Source organism: Spermophilus citellus, assembly GCF_964194105.1.
Source record: "Spermophilus citellus genome assembly, chromosome: 4".
Classification (NCBI taxonomy): Eukaryota; Metazoa; Chordata; class Mammalia; order Rodentia; family Sciuridae; genus Spermophilus; species Spermophilus citellus.
In genome coordinates, this window is record NC_138185.1 from 44,281,158 (window position 1) to 44,301,942 (window position 20,785).

The 20,785-nt window shown below is 40.1% G+C and overlaps 1 protein-coding gene across 2 annotated transcripts in view; it reads left to right on the plus strand.

Annotated features, from left to right (window-relative positions):
- Positions 1 to 1,066: 1,066 nt before the first annotated feature.
- The window catches only part of SLC24A3 (solute carrier family 24 member 3), a 531,314-nt gene continuing 511,595 nt past the window's right edge, over positions 1,067 to 20,785 (plus strand). Inside the window, exon 1 of one of the 2 annotated variants that reach the window (XM_081291807.1) lies at positions 1,067 to 2,255. In XM_081291807.1, coding sequence (XP_081147933.1) covers positions 1,823 to 2,255 — 433 coding nt within the window. In that variant the 5' untranslated portion in view covers positions 1,067 to 1,822. The remainder of the gene's footprint in view (positions 2,256 to 20,785) is intronic. The other variant, XM_081291806.1, reaches the window with a different exon arrangement.

Genomic DNA, 20,785 nt, shown 5'->3' on the forward strand with positions numbered 1-20,785 from the left:
ACCCAATTAGTTCCAGATTCTTTCTCTTACCTTTTGAGAGTTTTCATTGGAAAACACGATTTGAGTGTCTTTCCTAGATAGCTGGACTCTTCGGGGCTCCTAAACTTTCTTTTCCATGTCTCCAAACACTTGATGGCAATAACACAAGACACACACTCCAGTCTGGATGAACTCACATATTTTTAAGTCCTCTTTAGTACCTGGTAACCCAAGCAAATGGACAATCATGAAGGGCATTGCAGGGAAGGTGCTCTGCATGTCTGAGACCATGCCAAGCTGAACCAGAGTAAATAAATGATACACACAGAAAGCAAAAGTTTTCTACTCTTGCTGGGTGAAATGGCCATTCTATGGAAATAAAATCACCCAGGACTATCAACTTAGTCCTTTGCTGTGTCCCTGCTGTTTTTGGATGTGTCAGGGGCCATCTGAGAGGCTGTGAGATAAAAGATCAACCACAGTGGGGACACATTTGCAAGAGAAAACCTGCACAGTGGCTTCCTCCTTCTTCCCCACCTCCCTAAAGCCTGGAGGCTAGATTCCCTGATTTCCGATTCTATTCAGTCCACCTGGTTTCCTGGTGATCCTTTTTGAACAAGACCTTTTGTTTTCATTTCCCCACAAAGACATCTCCTTCTCAGGACCCTATGGCCACCTCAGGGAGGCACCTGGGAGGAAGCCAAAGAAACCCAAGTAGGCAGAGTGGGCTGTTCCTGACATTACTAGGTATCCTCTCCAAATAGGCACCTTCTGTAGTGCTATGGGGCCCTCTAGTCTCTAAGGCAATCAACACCTCTAGTAGGTAGGATCAGGAAGACTGGAAGCAGGGGAACTAGGGCTCTAACGTCCGAGGCTGATGTCCCCTCAGAAGGCCAGGAGCCTCCTCTTCAGGATGACCAGGACCTTCAGGGCAGATTTGTCAGGGACCTTGCCAGCGGTTCCCCTTCCCGCAGCCCCAGCACTGGGCTTGGTCCAGCACATTAAAGGGAGAGAAGTGTAAGCCTGGGCCAGAGGGGGGAGCCAGGACACCCCTAGTGAGCCACAAGCCTCTGGGGAGGCCTATTCCAGGACCTGAGTCTGACGCGCAGGGGGATCCCCACAAGGGGGCAGAGGGGAACCCGGGAGGCCCGCGGGAGGAGGGGAGATCGGTGGCCGGGTGTGGGCAAGCTAAGCTAAATACTGTATCCCCTACTCGGGGCAGTCGGTGGGAAGGGGCTGACGAGACCCTCGGTTTCTCCTAAAGTTTTAGAGGAATTCTTCTTTGTGGATTTCTCTCCGATGCCTGCTCTTGTGCGTCGGAGAGGGGCTCCCCTACACCACACGCTTTCCTTTGGCACCCGAGGGCTGAAGGATTGCGCACCGGGCTCGATCCCCAGCCCAGTTTCCTCCCCGCGCCCCCTCCCCGTCGTGCTGGCCAGCTCCGAGCTGCATCTCTGGCACAGCCCCTTGCCCGCGCGCCCCCCTGCCGCCGACCCGGGCCCACCAGCCGCGTGGTTGCAGGCTGAGGGAACCCACACTCGTCCGCGCTCCCAGCTCGCTTGGTCCACTCGGCGTGGTCCAGCCCCAGCTCAGCCCTGGGTCCCCCTGGCGCGAACCACGGAGTAGGAGGGCAGCCCCGGGACACGCTTCTGCAGCCCGCGAGGCCGGAGTCTGTCCGGGGTGGCCTCGCCAGCCGGCCGAGTTGGCCAGCTGCGGGCCCTCCTCCCGCCGGTCCTTCCCCGCTCCTCCTCCTCTGCCGCCGCCGCCCCCGCCTCCCGGCCGCCCCCGCCGCCCCCGCCGCGCCGCCGCCCCAGGCCGAGCGCGGGCGCGGAGCGTGGGAGCCATGGCGCGCGATGAGGAGAGGGACCCCGAGCGCCGGGAGGCGGCGGAGCGGGCGAGCGGCGAGGAGGAGGAGGAAGGGGGGGAGGAGGGACTGAGCGATAGCGACGACGAGGGCGACGACGAGGAGACCGGCTGCGGCCAGGAGGAGGGAGAGGAGGAGGCGGCGGCCGGGTGGGAGCGCAGCGAGGAAGCGCTGCTGTTGCGCGCAGGGTTGCCTACAGCCTCCGTCCCCGCCGCGCCCGCCTGCGATAGGAGCGGCCGCCGCCTGCCGGGGCCGCCGCCTGGCAGCCCGAGGATGCAGCCGCCGGGCGACGAGGACCGCGCGCGCCGCCGCCGCCGCCGCCGCCGGAGGGACCTTCTGCTGAGCCAGCTCTGCTTCTTGGCCTCGGTGGCGCTGCTGCTCTGGTCGCTGTCGAGCCTGCGAGAGCAGAAGGGTGAGTGATCGCTGCTTGCCCCGAGTGGGCGCTGCGGCTCCGGCGGCTGGGGCTGCCGGGGCTGGGTGCCGGGCTGCTGCGGTCGGCAGGGCTGCACGGCCGGGCCAGAGCCGTGGGGGGCGAGCGGGCTGGGTTGACGCGCGGGGGTGCTGGGCTATACCCCGCTCAGGGGCTTGACAGCAGAGGTCACCCAGCGCCAAGACCGCCTTAGTGGAGAAGCGGCCGGCAAGCGTGGGAGCCTGGCTGCACTGGGAACCTTTACCTGTGCCTTTTGCCTGTGTGCGCCTCTTTCCTGCGAGCTGGAGGGACTCGTGGTGGCGGTGGTGGGGATTCTTTCTCTAAAAAAGCCTCCCAGGGCCAGTAATAAAGTTGTTTTGGTAAGATTCAGTACCTGTGCCGGTAACCACCTGTACACTCGGGCTTGGTGGAGGCTTGAAGGGGCCGGTTAGACTGCTTAACATATAGTTCTCTATATAGCACGGGCAGACCGGCCAGCTTAGAAGGCTCCTCACCGCCTTTCCTGAACAGGTGCCTGCAACTTCGGCTAGGAAAAAAGTGTTAGCCATCCAACCAGGTTTCAGGAATGGTCTTATGCTCTTGCACTGACCCATCACCGGGAAGACATGGATTCCTTCTCCATACTCCCTTTTGCGGATTTGCTGCTCTGGAAGAAATTATTTCGGCCGGACCACTCATCATTCTGTCCACTCCTTTTCCATGCTGTGCCCTGGGTCTGCTCCTTCACACACAACTTTGGTCTTATCTTTGTCCTTGGCCTTTCTGGAGCTGAGATGGAGCTTGTGGAGAAATGTGCTCAGAACAGTTGTCCACTAAAAACAAATTCGGACTCAGGGATGCAGCTGTCTAAGAACAAGGATGAGGGAAAGACTTGGAAGAATAGCTGTTGTAAAATGGTTTTATATCCCAGACCTTCAGGTGGTGGGGTTTGTGGAAAAAACAGCCACATAAATGGTTGCAAGAAAAGGAGTTACAAATATGTGCTGTGGTGTTAAGACAGACTTAGCTCTGCTACAAGGTGGTGTGAGGTGCAGAAAAGGCATTTTGGTAGTGATGGTAACATATTTAAAGATGCCATCAATCAGAAAAGGGATCTCCCTCAAATTGGCTGTGTCCTGCTTCATGGTAAAACCAGACGGGTCCTTCAGGTCTTACCAGAACTCTCAGACTTCATCATATATGGTAATCAGAGAGAGGCGGTTTTGGTTTCCAGCGAAGCCTCAAGACTCCACAGCTTTCTGAATCCCAAATCATCAGCCATGGGTTCTGACATCAGGAAGGGGCTGAGCCTACATGAGGGAAGCAGGACTTCTCTCCAAGGGCAGATCCAGACCTGCCAGGCATCAGCCTGCTGACTCTCACCCAGTTTTTATGAGTTAAAAGCCAGTGGGTAGTCCATGACCTCTCTACAAGGGCCCTACCAAGTCAGTTATATGCCGGCCATTTTTTTTTTTCCATGTTGGGGCTCCATTAGTCACAGGGTTCTCACCACTTTTCAGGATATAAAAGGCATTTTTTTTTTTCTGGATGGAGACTGTGACCCTATACAGTTAAGTAGATCAATGGCAGGGGTATGCTTCACCCACTCCCAGGCAGGAAACCAGGCTATCTAGAGGCAAAAGGAAGTCAAACCCTCTGCAAACTTAAAACCTAGTGACTAGACTGTCATTTTTGAAATGGCTTCCCCTGAAGTGAAATTTCTGCTTAGGTGCCACCAACTCATTTAGATCCTTGTTCCCTTTCCCTGGTTTTTACCTTTCCCCCTTTCTTTTCTTAACCATTAGTATTCTCTTAACCCCCTCCCATCAATGTCCAGTTTAGGAAAACTCCCCACCCTACCACTTGAGCCTCTAATTGGGAAAAGCCAAGAGTGTTAAGAAGGATGTGGGCCAGCCTCTGTGCACTGCTAGTTGTGATTCTATCTCCAATCACTTTCCTTCCATTTGACGTTGATGATTTCAGTATGTGATGCACAGCAGCATTTACAGCAAGACACAGTGCTTTTTGAGATAATCTGTAACAGATTAATTAATGCATGTGACTCTGGAAATGATATTTCTGCTTGTGAAATCATCATTGCGCACACATAAACGTTTGGAAAGTGACTCTTACTCTGAAAGCATGGGGGCTGCTGTTCTTAATAGCCCAATATGAACTATTTTGGTGTGGATGAAAAGTTTGGAATTTAGTCTTATTTTAAAGACTCTGTGATCTAGAGAGGATGAGTGATTGGCTTAAAGTCACACAGCAATGAGGAGTAGAGGAAAAACCAACCTGAAGTGACTGACTCTGTTCTCACCTCTGTTCCCTGGTATCTGTTCCCACAATGTGTGTGTAGCTTGTAATACTTATAAAATCCCCTAGGGGGGTACTTTTATAATGATCAAAGGTAATATTTTTATTTATTTACATTGAAAGCCGTATAGTGATTATTCAAGATAACATTTCAGTAGCTTGTTTTCTAACACATATTGATCTCCTTCTCCCTTATAATAAGGAAAGTTATTTTCCCAAACCAAACAGAGATATGTAATACTTATTTTATGTAATGTTACATAACATTTCTAATCATATAGATCTGAGATCCCTTTCTTGTCTTCTAACCAAAGTCAGATTTGGTTATATACCGAAAAGTTTTAGTTATAGACTGAAAAGGTTTTCAGTAGATTCGGTATTTGGTTACCTGCAGTATAGAAAAGAATCTATACTGTTTTGTTTCCCCCCTGTGGAGATGGAACATGAGGGTTGTTTAATTTAAATCAAAAAAGGTTAGTGCTGGGATCAATAAAAATCGTAATTCTAACAACAACTAAAGCAACAATAACTAGAATTTGGTGGACTCTTAAGTGTCAAGCACTATACTAAGTATACCTTATATGCATTGCTCTATTTAATCTGCACCCTTTTCAGACATGTGAGCCTTCAGCAGTGGAGAAAGACAAGTCTCAGGTGCCCTATTTAGTTGCTGTGGACCAAGACTTCATTTTTGATCTCTTTTCAAAGCCAATTGAAGTAAGGTGTTAAACTTGTGTACAAGAATTTTTTTATATGTTTGCAATAAAGATGGATTACTTTGTATATTTTGAGTGGTTTAAAAGGGTCTCATTTTTCTTTGATAAGCCATCTTTTTTCTAGAAGGGGTTCTAACTTAGTGCTCACAGTAGACATCTCTCTAGAAGGTTTTCAGTGAGTGAATAGTGATTAAGAAAAATATATGTACACACACACACACACACACACACACACACACACATATATATATATATAATACATGCAAATGTACAGGTCTATATTTTTACAGATATACTGAGTTTTTCTGTGCCAGTTACTATTGCTGTGTAACAAATCACCCCCAAACTTAGTAATATAAAATAGCCAGTTTTTTTTTTTCATGGATACTTTGGATCAGGAATTTGGAAGAGACAGAGTGTGGATAGCTTTTTTCTGCTCCATTATGTCAGGGGCCTCAGCTGGAAAGATTGCAAGGCTGGGCGACTTGACAGCTGGATCTGGAATCATCCAAGGCAGCCTCACGCCCACGTCTGGGGGTTGATGTGGCTATTGGCCCAGACCTACACGTGGCCTCTCCATGTGGCTTAGTTTGAACTTCCTCAGAGCATGGCAGCTTGGTTCCAATAGTGAGTATCCCAGGAGAACAAGAGAGAAGTACATGGCATTTTAATATCTATCCTCAAAAGCCACATATTGCCACTTCCACTATTTTCTTTTGATCAAGTCAGTGACAGATGTCAGCATAGGTTCAAAGAGTGGGGACATAGAACTACCACTCACTGAAAGGAAAAGTATAGGGTCATACTGTAAGAAGAACATGTGTGGTGGGAGATATAGTTGTGCCTGTCTTTGGAATGTCTAGAGATTTGAAAGAGTCATAACTTAGGAGCAACTGTAGATATTTCCCAAGGTGGACAATGGTGACTAGAACATATACATGCATACATTTATGTATATGCACATGCACATACACATGTTTGCATGCATATTATTTTTGAAATATCTCCTGATCATGAAACTATTTCCTGGTGTGGGGGCCAGAGGTGACATTTGAAGAATGGGTGGCAGTGGAGATTTGGGCTACAAATTTAAATTGCAGATCTGAGAGCCTGTCTCTGCCTCTTTGACTTTGTGGCTTCTCATTCCTTAGAGGACTTAAAAAGAAAGCTAACAGACTCTCCAGCTTCATCGCTCCTCCTCTCACCTTTCCTCTCCTTACTTTACCACTCTGGCTTTTCTTTTGCTTCACAAGAGGTGAAGCCTCAGATCTCTTGCACGTGCTGGTTTGCTGTGTGGGGACTGCTGAGTTCATCACTACAACCAGTTATTCCTTCACTTCCTGCCATAGGGCCTTCTTGGACAACACTAGGTCCCCCATTGTGTTCTCTAAATACATTGTATTTTTCTTCATAGCATTTATCCCAGTTGGCAATTATGTATATATTTGGTCATGATTTGAGTAACATTCTTCTTCAATAGATTCTGAGCTCCAGGTCAGGGACCCTGTGAACTATCCTCACTTTTGTCACTCTGCTCCATCATAGCTCAAAGATATTTGTTAAATAAAAAGGAAAATATGTTTTTAAAAGTTTGTTAAATTTCAGTACTTTCAATTTCTAGACTGTAGTGCTTATGATAAAAACTGGCTACCTTATGCTAGCAGCCTATTAGCCAGTGAACACTTTAATTTCATAATTTATAATTCTGACCCTGATCCTGCAAATTAGATGTCTGATCCCCCATTTTTCCTGGGGTAGTACTAACCTGAAGAAAGGTGGTGTGCTGCCAGGCATGGTGGCACATACCTGTAATCCCAGCTACTCAGGAGGCCGAGGCAGGAAGGCAGGAGGATTGTAAGTTGGAGGCCATCCTGGGCTACTTGGCATGACTCTGACTCAAAATTAAAACAACAACAACAACAACAACAACAACAACAAAACAAACTGGGAATCTATCTTACTTCCCTAGCATGCATGAGGTCCTGTGTTCAATCCATGCCAAAAAAAGAAAGAAAGAAGAAAGAAAGAAAGAAAGAAAGAAAGAAAGAAAGAAAGAAAGAAAGAAAAAGGTATTTCTGCCTGCTGTCAGTTGGGTAAATGGGTTAAATGGCAGGATTTGAACTGAAGCCTACCTGTGTCAAAACTTCATGCTGCTTCACTTTCCAGCCTTGGCAGAGGAGGATGTGACTAGGAGATGGGGAATCACCCTGCCTTTTTCAGTCAACCAAGGAGAGTAACAGAAGGTTGGTTTCATAGAAGCAGTATTTTAGAAACACATTGCTTTTCAACCTTTTCTATTTTCTGCACAAACATATATAGATGTGTCTCTTTCCTCCTGGCTTTTCTTAGCTGCTCATCAACCCAGATTTTTCTCAAAGATTTCCTCTACTTGCAAGCCTTGAATCCTTGTGGGAAGATTTTTTTTACCCTGGAGGGTTGGCAAAGCCAAAAGAATTGCAAAACCAGCTATTTGCTGAGAATTCCAAGGCCTGGTGGAAGTTGGCGGATAGGACGGGATTTTGGCAAAGTCTCTTTTTCTGTAAGGAGATTTCTTTTCCTTGAGCACAAGAACCACCCATCCTGACATGGGGGTATTAATAGTATATAGTTTTCATAATGGGGAAACTGAGGTATGGAGAGTTCAGAAAATGTACATAGAGTTGCAAAGCAATGGTTTGTGCTGCCAGGAAGGTAATTTGAGATTTTTTTCCCTGGTCTATTCCTGCTTTCTGTTTCTATAGCTTATTGGGCAATTATTTTTATTTGTTGTTTGCAATAGTTTAAAACAGGGTTTTATCCTGTAGGATTTGAGAATGTGAAATGTTAAAGACTCAAGTGGAGGAGGGTTTTCTATGAGCCAAGTGGTGATGGGGGGGCATGGGTCTCTTAGGGTTCTGCCTGTTTTCATCTTATCCCTCTTTCTGCTTCAGGGGTGGCCAAGCTTTTCACTGTTGCTGCTTCTGGGGACATCACATCCCTCCTTGGCATCACTGCCCCTTTCCCCCACCCTTGTAAGCTGTCCTTTTAAACAACTCTCTTCAGTGGAACCCTTTGAGGGAGTGCCTGCCTGGATCCCCAAGGGTCTCAAACATAGGGACTTTCGTAGGCTCATTCGTTGTATCCATGGAAGACCTTTTGCTAGTTGTGGTGTCAGAGATGGGCACCCAGAGTGTCATTCTCCTGGTTTAGTGAAAAGAGAGGCATTGAACAACTAATTTTCAAGAATTATGAGAGATACAAATTAGAAATACACTGTGGCATGGGGAAGGTCATGGTGGTCAGTAGAAACTAGAGCTTGGAAATAAAAGGAACTGGATTGAATAAGAATGGGAAATAAAAAAGCAAACTCATAGAAAAGCAGACAGTAAATACAGGCAGGCAGTTTATAAAAATGTAGTTGCAAATGGGCAATTGACATAAGTAAAACATTGTAATCTTAAACATCAACAGGGAAATCTGAAGTTAAAAATAATGAAATACTAGTTTTCAGTTATTAGATAGGCAAAAATAAAATGTGATAATATGGAGTGTTGGTAAAGCTTCTTCTCTCTTTTACTTCAAATGAGGGAATAAATTGGTACCCCAGACACCGTGGGGGACTGCAATAAGATGATGAGATTTTAGGCAACAACCTTACATGAAGCCATTTAAAGAGATTAATGTATAGAATCGATTGTTATAAAACGTGTCAATTTACTCACCATTCTAGAAGGGCTCAGTAAATTGAGGATAAGATAGATGTCAGGACAACTCAGAGGCTTGGAAGGCTGAGACAAGAGGCTTGCAAGTTCACAGCCAGTCTCAGCAATGGTTGAGGAGTTTAGCAACTCAGTGAGACCCTGTCTCTAAATAAAATACAAAAACAAACAAACAAAAACAGGGCTGGGGTTGTGGCTCAGTGTTTGAGTATCCCTAAATTCAATCCCAGGTACCAAAAAAAAAAAAAAAAAAAAAAAAAAAAAAGATGTCAGGGCAAGGAGAAAGATTTATTTGGTAAGCTAGCAAGACTGAGAAGAATGTGGACTAGGGTCTTGAAAGACCATTTTAACACAGGTTTTAAATCAACCTTGTGCTTCTAGTTTCGGTCTGAAATGATATACGAGGGATGAGTGCCTAGAAAGGCATAGGTTTTCTTCCTAGCAAACAATTAAAGTGTGGTTAAATACAACAGGGAGGCTGCGGGGCTAGGTTTTCTTTAAACTGTAAGCATGACTACAGGATTAGAATGGTAATATGTGAATTTCTGAAATGTGGGTAGAAATTTAACCTATATTCTCCTGTGTACCATGGAGCAGGTCAGCCGTGACCCTTTGAACTCAGGAGTTTGAGGCCTAGGAGGAGAGCTGGAAGGAATAAGGGAAAGCCTACGCCATTTCTGGAGCTTTCCAAACTGGTGTAAGTTGCTTATTTAAATCATGAAATTTAGCAATTATTCCTTTCTTGTCAATAGCTCTTTCTTCCTAAGAGAGAGTGAACAAATAAAGTCAGTTCATCTGTGACCTAGTTTGGGGAATTTCCCTTTTGCAACATTCGCAAGATTTCTCTTCATTTTCCCCTGTGTATTTCTACATTGTTTGATGTTAACAAAAGTCGTTTTCACTTTAGTGAGCTGGGCTGCCACCAGAATTTAAACCTGAAGAGGACAGGAAAGAACAAAGTGAGTGAGAAGCAGTGTGGGTAAAGAGTGAAAGGAGGTGTCACAGATTGACAAATTGTCAGGAAGTCAGTAGTGCCATTTTCCAGACAGAATGTGAAACAATGAAGTTTGGATATTTTGACTTTGCAAGCTGGTAGAACATCTAGAGATGAGAGTTGAAGATCAAGCTTGTAAGCAGTGGCAGCCACAGAGGAGAATTTGTGAATAGTATACAAGAGGGTGGAAATTGTATCTTTGGTGAGATCTATGGTTGTCAGTCTTCCCTGCAAGCGATAATTACCTGGGTAACTTTGAACCTTACTCATATCTAAGTCTGATCCCCTAGAGATTCTGGTGTAATGCTTTTGCAAGCTGGGCATTGGGATTTTTTTTTTTAAGTGATCCAGTTGGTACCAACATGAAATCAATGCTGAGCACCACTGGATTAGATTAATGTTCAGTATTTACCTTATCACAGCCATGGAAATAAATGTTCTTTGTAACTGAGCTGGGAAGTACACTGTGCTTAATTTTCCTGTGCTGAATGTAAATTAATCTTTGTCTGCTTAGTTTTTGAAATCCAAACTTTTCTCCACTGGCCTTGATCAATCTCCCTTATTTATTTATTTATTCATTGCAGGGCAGGGGATGGAACCTGGGGCCTTGTACGCACTAGTGAACACTCTGAGCTACATTCCCAGCCCTTCCAGTTTCCTCTTAATAAGTACAAAGAATATCATTAATTAAAACTATTACTCAAAAAAGTTTTCTTTTAGAATAAGTATTTCCCAGGTTGTCCTGGGCTGTTCTAGTATGGACAGGTTGTTGGTTAAGCTTGCTGTCCAGCTGTCCTCTTGCCATCCTCCTTCAGCTCCATCCTGCACATTTCTTTCAGCTGTCCCTTATGTTAAAAGCCCTGCTTCCTAGAAATAATTAATAAATATATATATATATATATATATATATGTGTGTGTGTGTGTGTATGTGTATATATATATATGCTTATTCCTGCATTTGTGGTGTGCATTTTTGGGGACCACACATTCCAGATGTCTTTTACAATAGGGAGTGTGGAAAGTCAAGGCTAGAGAGACTTCATGTGTTTGAAAATATATTCGTTCTACTGCCACGCTTACTCAGTAGTTAGGCTGTGTCAAAAAATTAGGCTGAACACATTTTCCTTGGGAATTTGAAGGCATTTCATGGATGTCTTCCACCTTCCAGATGCATTTGAGAAGTCTGTTGCTGTCCTAGTTTTTGGTTTTGAAATGTCTTTTCCCCCTCTTAAGAGCATGTGTGTTATTTGATTTTTTTTTTTAAATCTAATTTGTTATATATGACAGCAGAATGCATTTCAATTCATATTACACATATATAGCATATTTTTTCATATTTCTGGTTGTGCACAATGTAGAGTCACCCTCTTAATATGCTATTTGCTCCTTATGTCAGTCTTGTCACAATTATATGAGTGGGGGAGATCTGTCTTCCTTTATTTCCTGGATCTTTCACCAGATTCTGATAACCGGGAAGTAAATGTCACTCAAGTCTGGGAACTTCCGCTTTTCTCCATCCTCAGATCTGTCCCTCTTTCTTGATCATTTATTATTTGGATGTTTGACTTCCTGGATTGAGCTTCTAATTTTCTTATTTCTTCATCCATTTCTTTCATCCTTTTGCTCTAATATCTATAGATTTTCTTAACTATGTCTCCCAACTCTGACACCGAGCTCTTAATTTCTGCTATCATATTTTTAATTTTCAAGATCCCTTTTTTTCCTTTTGCAAGTTAATTTAAATAGCATCCGTTCCACTTCATTAATATGGTATCATCTCTTTTATCTCTAAGAGTATACATAGTCTCTGAAGCTGTTTTTTCCCTCTCTAGACTCTGATTCTCCAAGTTGCTAATCTTGTGGTTTTGTTCTGTTTTTTTTTTTATATTATGCGCTTTCTTCAAACATCAGGGGGATCTTGGGCATCTGCTAGCTACACATCCTTTGGTGGAGCCTTTGCAAAGATGATTGAAATCAGCAAAGGAGGGTCTTGTTGAATGTGAGTGTCCCTGTAAGGCAATCTCACTGGGTCATTTCATTGGGCAAAGCTCCATGTCTCTAGTTTATCATCTTTATCAGGGGTTGGTCATATTTCCCAGAGAAGGATCTCTCTCTCTCTCAATGTTCTGTCTTAAAGGGAAAGACCTGTTACTTCTGGGAAGAGGAGAGAGGAAGAGAGAAAGCTGGTGTTGGGGGAGATTTGCTCAATGGTAAAGCCTTGCATGTGTGAGACACTGGATTCGATCCTCAGCACCACATAAAAATAAATAAACAAAATAAAGATATTGTGTCCATGTATAACTAAAAAAAAAAAAAACTTAAAAAAAAATATCTTTCCTTCCCAACTATGAGTGTGAGTTTGAAAGGGCTGAGTAATTTATTTGGAGACATTGAAAGACTATTCCAAGTTATTTAAGTCAGCTTGCCTGCCTGCCTTCCTCCCTTCTACCTTACCTTCCTCTTCTCTTTTAACTACTGGCTCAGGAGGCTGAGGTAGGAGAATCACAAGTTCAAAGCCAGCCTCAATAACTTAGTGAGACTGTCTCCAAAATAAAAGGAAAAAAAAAGGGCTTGGGATGTGGCTCAGTGGTTGAGTGCTACTGGGTTCAATCTTGGTTAAAAAAAAAAAGAAAGACTAACTCTTGGGAGGACTAATAGGGGCAAGAGGAAGGCTTAGTCTTCAGCATATCCTTTTTAAATTGAAATTTTTTGTTGGGAGATTCATATGCATATTTTTTTAAAAAGAGAGAGAGAGAGAGAGAGAGAGAGAGAGAGAGAGAGAGAGAGAGAGAGAGAGAACTTTAATATTTATTTTTTAGTTATCGGCAGACACAACATCTTTGTTGGTATGTGGTGCTGAGGATCGAACCCGGGCCGCACGCATGCCAGGCGAGCGCGCTACCGCTTGAGCTACATCCCCAGCCCTCATATGCATATTTAAGAATTAGTACCCATACATCTATTATATATTTTCCTGGTTTCCTCCACTTTTAAAATTTTGAAAATTATAGCATAATATCATCCCCAGGACAGTGATATTGATACCATGTACCCATCTAATTCAGATACTTATTCATGTGTGTGCATTAGGTTCCGTATAATTTTATTGCCTATATAGATTTGTGTATCTACCACCATAGTCAAGACACTGAACAAGGATCCCTCATGTTACTCTCACGTGACCAAACCCCATGTACTTTTCACTACAAAAGGTGCAGTCCCATAACTTACACCACCTATTTCAATAATAAAGTTAATTGAAAAAATTAGGAATCTAAGAATTAAGGGAAATACCACTCTGGAGGTTATTACCTGCTGCACAAAAAATTGTTTATAAGTTGGGCCAGAGAAAGAAGTGTCAAGCCATAAAATGAGGGCATGTAAAGCTTTTTCAATTATAGTTTTAATCACTCTCAGATATGTAACCCCAGCTGAGTGCCTGATAAAGGCCACGTGTGTTCTGTTTCTTTGTGATGGATGATTTTCTTTTTCTGTCATTTGCATGATGTTTCTGGATGAATGCTCCATGGAAGCAGTTTGTTCTGGTAGTTTGTTCATTCAGGCCCCGGAGTCATGTGCATGGCAATGTTACTTTCACCACCATTTGTTTCCTGGAGTATTGGAGGTGGAGGCTCACTTAGGGCCTACAGAGGAAAGGGACATACCCTTTCCTAGGTTCATATATGAATACATGACTGAGTGAAATTCCACATCATGTACAGTCACAAGAATGGGAATTAGAATAAGTTATACTCCATGTGTGTATAATATGTTCAAATACACCCTACTGTCATGTATATCTAAAATGAACAAATAAAAAAAGAGTGTTGTTTAAGCAGAAGTACTGAATGTTACAGCACTTCCAGCTTGCTTTAGGACATAGTTTACATCATTGGCTCATCTTCCTCTACCTGGATAGTCACCTCATGTAATCATTAGAATTATTGGCTGTTTTGATAATGAGTAGACATTATTTTTTCCTGTCAGGGGTCTTTGAGCTTACAAGTTTTCAACTTTTTTTTCCCCAATTCCTGCTGTTATAATTCTAGGCTGATGTGAACATTAATTCCAAAGAAAAAAAAAACTTCCTAGGACCTTAACAACCTAGGTTTTGATAAAATGATGGCTTAGGACCGCCTGAACAGTATTCCAGTTTGATGGTTTAAATTCACAGATGTGTTTGGGGCTCTATGCAGAAAGTAAACTCATTGCACCTACTTTTAATAAATGTAGGCATGAATTCAGGTCAAATCTAGTGTTTTCCAAACATCGTGGTCAGTTTCCTCCCTTATATCTATCAAAATTTATACTACAGTGTATATAATATCATAGATCTTACTTTAAAATTTTAAGTTAAACATTTAATTTTTAAATTAAATAATATATAAAACAATATATCACCTCCCAAATCTTCCTTGAACTGTCCCTGTGTAGTCACACCTGATCTGATCTGTTTGTCCTCCCTGAACCTGATCTGTTTGTTCTCTATCATTTTTTTAAAAAATGTTATAAAACCATTTTTATATCCTAGTCTATAATCTTTTAAGACTTGTTTCTTTTACTCAGTATTGGGTCTCTCCTATTCATCTAAGTCATTTCCTGAATCAATAGTTCATTCTTTTTTTTTTTTTTTTTCAGTTTGAGGAGTTTGCCATTATACAGGAAGGTCAAATAGTCACTTATCTGTTGAAAAATATTTGTTGTTTTTAATTTTGGTAATTATGTATACAGGTGCTTTAAATATTTAGATTTAGAATTGTAATTTTTTTTCTTACCTTTTTGTAGTGACTAGGACTTTCAGTACAATGTTGAATTTCAATAGTCATTCATGCCTTGCTCCTGATTAGGGGACAGACATTTAGTCCTTCAATAGTTATGATGCTTTCTGTATGTTTTTCATAGATATTCTTTATTAGGTTGAGGAAGTTTATATATATTCTTAATTTGCTGAGATTTTTGAATATTGGTGATAGTTATTAAAGTTTGTCAAATGTTTTTCCTGTGTCAATGATATGCTCATGTGGTGTTTCTTCTTCAGACAATTAACATGGGTTTTGAATATGGAATCATCTTTCCATACCCTGGATAAACTACAAATGATCAGAGTGTGTTTTTCATTTTATATTCCTTGGATTTGATTTGATTGTATTTTGTTGAGGACTTTTGCATTTGTAATCTCATAAGATATTAGTCTGCCATTTTCTTTTCTTATAGTGTCTTTTTTTGTTAGATTTATTGTCTATTTTTAACCATATGTTTATTTTTTTATTTGTTCTTTTTAGTTATGCATGACAATAGAATGTATTTTGACATATCATACACACATGGAATATAGAAATAGAAAAAGCAATCATGAAATTCATCTGGAAAAAATAAGAGACCCAGAATAGCTAAAGCAATCCTTAGCAGAAAGAGTGAAGCATCCCTATACCAGACCTTAAACTATACTACAGAACAATAATAACAAAAATAACATGGTATTGGCACCAAAACAGACTGGTAGACCAATGGTACAGAATAGAGGACACAGACACTAACCTACAAAAATCACAATTATCTTATATTAGACAAAGGTGCCAAAATCATGCACTCAAGATAAGACAGCATCTTCAATAAATGGTGCTGGGAAAACTGGGAATCCATATGCAACAAAATGAAATTAAACCCCTATCTCTCACCATGCACAAAACTTAACTCAAAATGGATCAAGGACCTAGGAATTAAACCAAAGACTCTGAGTCTAATAGAAGAAAAAGTAGACCTTAATCTTCATCATGTGGGATTAGGCCCCAACTTCCTTAATAAGACTCCGATAGTGAATTAAAACCAAGAATCAATAAGTGGGATGGACTCAAACTAAAAAGTTTGTTCTCAGCAAAAGAAACAATCTGTGAGGTGAACAGAGAGCCTACATCTTGGGAGCAAAGTTTTACCCCTCACACATCAGATAGAGCCCTAAATTCTAGGGTATATAAAGAACTCAAAAAGCTAAGCACTGAAAAAACAAATAACCCAATCAACAAATGGGCCAAGGACCTGAACAGACACTTCTCAGAAGAAGATAAACAACCAATCAACAAATATATGAAAAAATGCTCTTGTAGTGTCTTAATTAGGAAGTATTCCCTCTATTTCTATTTCCTGGAAGAGAATGTAAAGAATCAGTGGATCATGCTTGTTAGCTTGCATTAGATGTTTCTTTATGGTATTAAACTTTAATAATAATAATTTTTAATGTCTGATTAATTGTAATAAAATCACAATTTATTTAACATTACTTTGAGAGATGTTTATTGAGCATTTAGCCTGCATGTGTTACCTACCTTGGCTTTAATCTCCTGTGAACCTATGGTATGTACCCCTGTAGGGTATATACCATATTGTCTCTATTTTATATGCAAAGAAAAATAAGACACAGAGTTCAAGCAAATTTCTTAAAGTCACAAGGTTTCTACAGGACCACATAGAATTTGAATTCAACCTCCTGTGGATTTAACTATCCACATCCCATGGACTTAACTATTATATCGTGTTCTTGATTATTTCGTAACTTCTTTAGTTAGGCCTCCATGTGAGATATTGAGGTATTTTTCAAGTCCTCATTATGATGAGGTTCTTGTATAGAAGATTTGCCAGTCTCTGACAGTTTCTTGAGGCTGGATTCTTAGAAGTGTTATTTCAGTGTCAAAGGGAATGTCCATTGTAAAAGTTAATGCATACTGTAGTTTCACCTTCCAGGAATTTGAGCAAATTTGAAACCCCAGCAGTTATATTTGAGAGTGCTCAATTGAATGGTCTCTTGCCAGAAGTGAATATGATAATTATTTTACTTTTTTGTATGTGTGCTGGGGATTGAACATATTGCCTCATGCATGCAAAGCAAGTACACTACCACTAAGCTAATCCCCAGCTTCTGCATATTTTTAATGCAGTTTGATTGCAGAAAGATGGTATCTCACTGCTTTACTTTGCCTTCCACCTTTATCAGTATAGTTAAATATTTTCATAAATGTTTATTGACCACTTATGTTTCTTTCCTTGGGAAAGAGGTTTGCTCATGTACAGTTTCCATTTTTTCCTAATGGGATAATAATGTCTTTCATAATAATTTATGAGAACTTTAAATATATTTTAAGGAAATCTTTTTATCAAACTCAAACAAATTTTTGGTATCTGAATTTTAATTTTTATCGAGTTAAAAAACTGTGTCTGCCCTTGTATTTTTTTATTATTTTATTCTTAGACTGTGGATCTCAATCATGTACTTATTCCACATAATCTTTTACCTTTCTCCCCTATTTGTATGGTTTAATATTTTTAAAGATGTAACTCATTTACTTAGAAATTCCTTTAGTGTGAACCAGATAAGCCGAAAATTGTTCTCCTTTTGTGGACAATGAATTGAAGACCATTCTGCTGTCGTATATAACAGATTAGAACAAATAAATAAATTTAAAAAATTACTTTAGTGTGTGATGAAGATGGAAATGGATTAACAGATTTGACAGTTAATTCTTGCATTGTTTGTGGAATAATCTTTACCCACACATTCACTGTGTCACCTCTATTCCAGTTTCTACTCTCTCTGTGCCAGTGGCAGTCTTTGTGACATCTATTTGGTTCTGTTCACTCATTAATTAATTGTTGTAGTTTATTAGCATGATAATTATCTGGTAGGGCAAGACTCCTTTTCTCTTGTTTTGAAAAAAAAAATCACTTGTTATTATCACTCGTTTATCTTTCCAGGTGAACTTTAGAGTTTCTGTTCAATTTCCCCTCAACTCCCGCTAGGTTTGGATGAGTCTATAAATAGTTTGTGGAAAAATAGCATGTTACAGCGCTGATTCTTCATCTGTGGTTCTCCATTAGATCAAGGTTTTAAAGAAATCTGTTAAGATTCATGATTATTTCTCTTTCTCTGTCCTGCATTTATTTGTGAAATTTATTCTGGTATTTATTGTTGCTACATTGTTGTCATTGCATTGTTATTTTTATATATTCTTTAAAAATATTTCTTATTTATATTTTATTTTTAAAAGGTTAAAGTTACTAAGTAATCATAAATGTATTGTACAAACCAATATCATTTAATTTTTTAATAATTTGCTATTAGGGAATTTTTAGATTCATAACTGTGGCTGAATAGTTTTTTACTATTAGCTGTTGGTTATTTAGTTATTTTTCATTTTGCTATAGCAATTTCCTTTTATTTCTACAATTTCCTTTTATTTCTACATTTCCTTTTATTTCTACTTTTAAAATCAGTCAAGGATGTTGAATGTGGCCAGATGCTTTGTTAACACTCACTGAAGTGTTTAGTATAATACAATATAAATAGATATACATTGTAAGTTACTCCTAAAGTAAAACCTTTTCTTTTAATGTGGTGTTGGATTTTGTTTGTTGGCATTTTCTATGAAAGTTTTTCACATATATGCATGAGCTAAGTTTATGTATAGCTTCATCACCAGGTTTTGGTGTCAGGATTAAAATAGCTATGTAAATGAATTGATAATTTCCATGTTTTTCTATGTTCTAGAAAATGTTATGAAGTACAGAAATTATCCATAACTTGAAAATTTGAAAGAACATGTGTAATACCGCTTTCCCTATAGTCTTTGTTGTAGGTAATTGTGAAAAAACTTCAATTTCTTTTATTGATAATTTTATGTGTAATTATTTTCTTTGGGCCATTTATATTTTTCAAGAGAAGTGTCAATTTCATTAAGAATTTAAAATGAACAAAATCATGCATTACTTACATTGTTCTGTAATTGTGATTATGTAACCTTTTCTCAGTACTAATATATATGTTTCACTTTCTTTTCCCTTGGTCAAACCTGTCTGTATTTGGTTTATCTTATTAACTTTTGAAGGTCCATATATTACATTTATCAATTTTGCTTTTTCTACCTTTTGTGAGTTATGGATTACAGCTTTAATATTTCTTTACATTCTTCTCTTAATTTCTTTGACTTAATTGCCTTATTTATTTTTATTCTTTTCTGATTAATGATTGTGGTGGTTTGGATCTAGAATGTTGCCCAGAAGGTCATGTTTTGAAATCTTGGTTCCCAATACAGCAATATCTGGAGGTGGGGTTTCTTGAAAGTGTTTGAATCATGAGTGCTGGAACCTCATCAGTGGATTAATCCATTTGATGTTTTAATAATTTGAATGGACTCCTAGGAGAAGGTGGAAACTATGGGTAGGCAAGGCATGTTGGAGAAGGTAGGTCATTAAGGGTGTGTCCTTAGGGACTCTGTCTTGAACTTGGCCCCTCTTCCCCACCACCTCTCCGCTTCCTGGATGCCATGGGCTAAGCAGCTCTCCTCCTCCAAGCCCTTCTGCCTTCATGTTCTGCCTTACCTCAGGCCCAAGGCAATAGAGGCAGCCAACAACCATGGACTGAAACCTGAAAATAAGCCTTTCAGTAATTTAGTCACAGTGATGAGAACCTAACACAATGATGCACCTGATTTTGAGGGTGCCTTTAGACTCACACTACAGGTTTAAAATGTCATGCAGTCATTGCTGGTACTTTACAAGTGGTCTTGTAATTTTAGCTTTTGTTTTTTTACAATTATTTATGAGACTGATTTTTTTTTTAGTTGTCAACATAGTTCTATGTATGCATTTTAAAATACCAAGTTCTAATTTGATTTAATTATTTCTGGAGAATTTGACCTCTACCTGTGGGTTTTCATTTGTTTGTGTTGTTTTTCTTGGAACAAAATGTTTGTAGTTTAGAGAGCGGTTTTTTCGTCTTTCATGTCAGTCATCTTTTCATTCATCATTTTCCTCTTCTTGTCTTTTCCTCTTCATCTGTAAGAGTCTCTGCACTATTTTTCTTCTCAATGATTTGCTTTTCAGCACTCTGGGTTCTTGGTTCTGCTATCTCTTATTCCCAGTTATGTTCTGTGCTTACATTTCTGTCATGGCAGTCTAGTCTTGCTGTCTCATTATCGACTTTTCTTTCTTGTAGCTCATGTTTCTTTGCGTAACATTAAGATCACAAATAACATACCTTATATACAATTAATTAATTGTTGTAGTTTATTAGCATGATAATTATCTGGAGATTTGATAAATTGTGGTATAAAGATATATTAAGAATTGTAATGCAAAAAATTATGAATGTAATACACTTCTCTATTGTGATGTATGTAAGAAATAATAATAAAAACCTAAATAGATTCTTTCTGAAATTTACTTCTACTTTTTATAGTACATTTTTCTTAGAACAATAGTATCATTATGTTGCAGAGAATTTTCAAGGTCTTTGGGGGCTATTTACCTTTGAATGAGGAACAGTCAGTAAATCTGAAGTGACTGACTGTGGGCATATCACATGGGGTATTTATATTAGCATTTTTGTGTCATCATTTATTTGATCATTTGGTTATTACCCTTTCCCATCTAGAATGCCAACTCCCTAAGAGCAGGAACTTGATCTTGTGCATGTGTATCTGTATTCTCAGGGTCCAGTGTAGAGGAGAAGCTCAATAACTATTTGCTTTTTGCCCCAGTGGCATTGTACCAACTAATTTACATCCTTGATATAAAACTGCAAACTTTGTAAGTAATAACAGAAATAGAAAGAAGAGACTGAGTTAAAATTATATTACCCATTGTATTCAAAATATAGATTTTCATTCCCCTTTTAATGTTTGGTCATATGCAAAAGTGTTTTCACATCAGTAGTAAATAATCCTTACACTCTAAATGATCAGAGAGATAGTTGTCATAAATTAAATAATAATGTGTTGCACTATTTGCTTACAGATAGGATGTTCCATGTTGCATTTT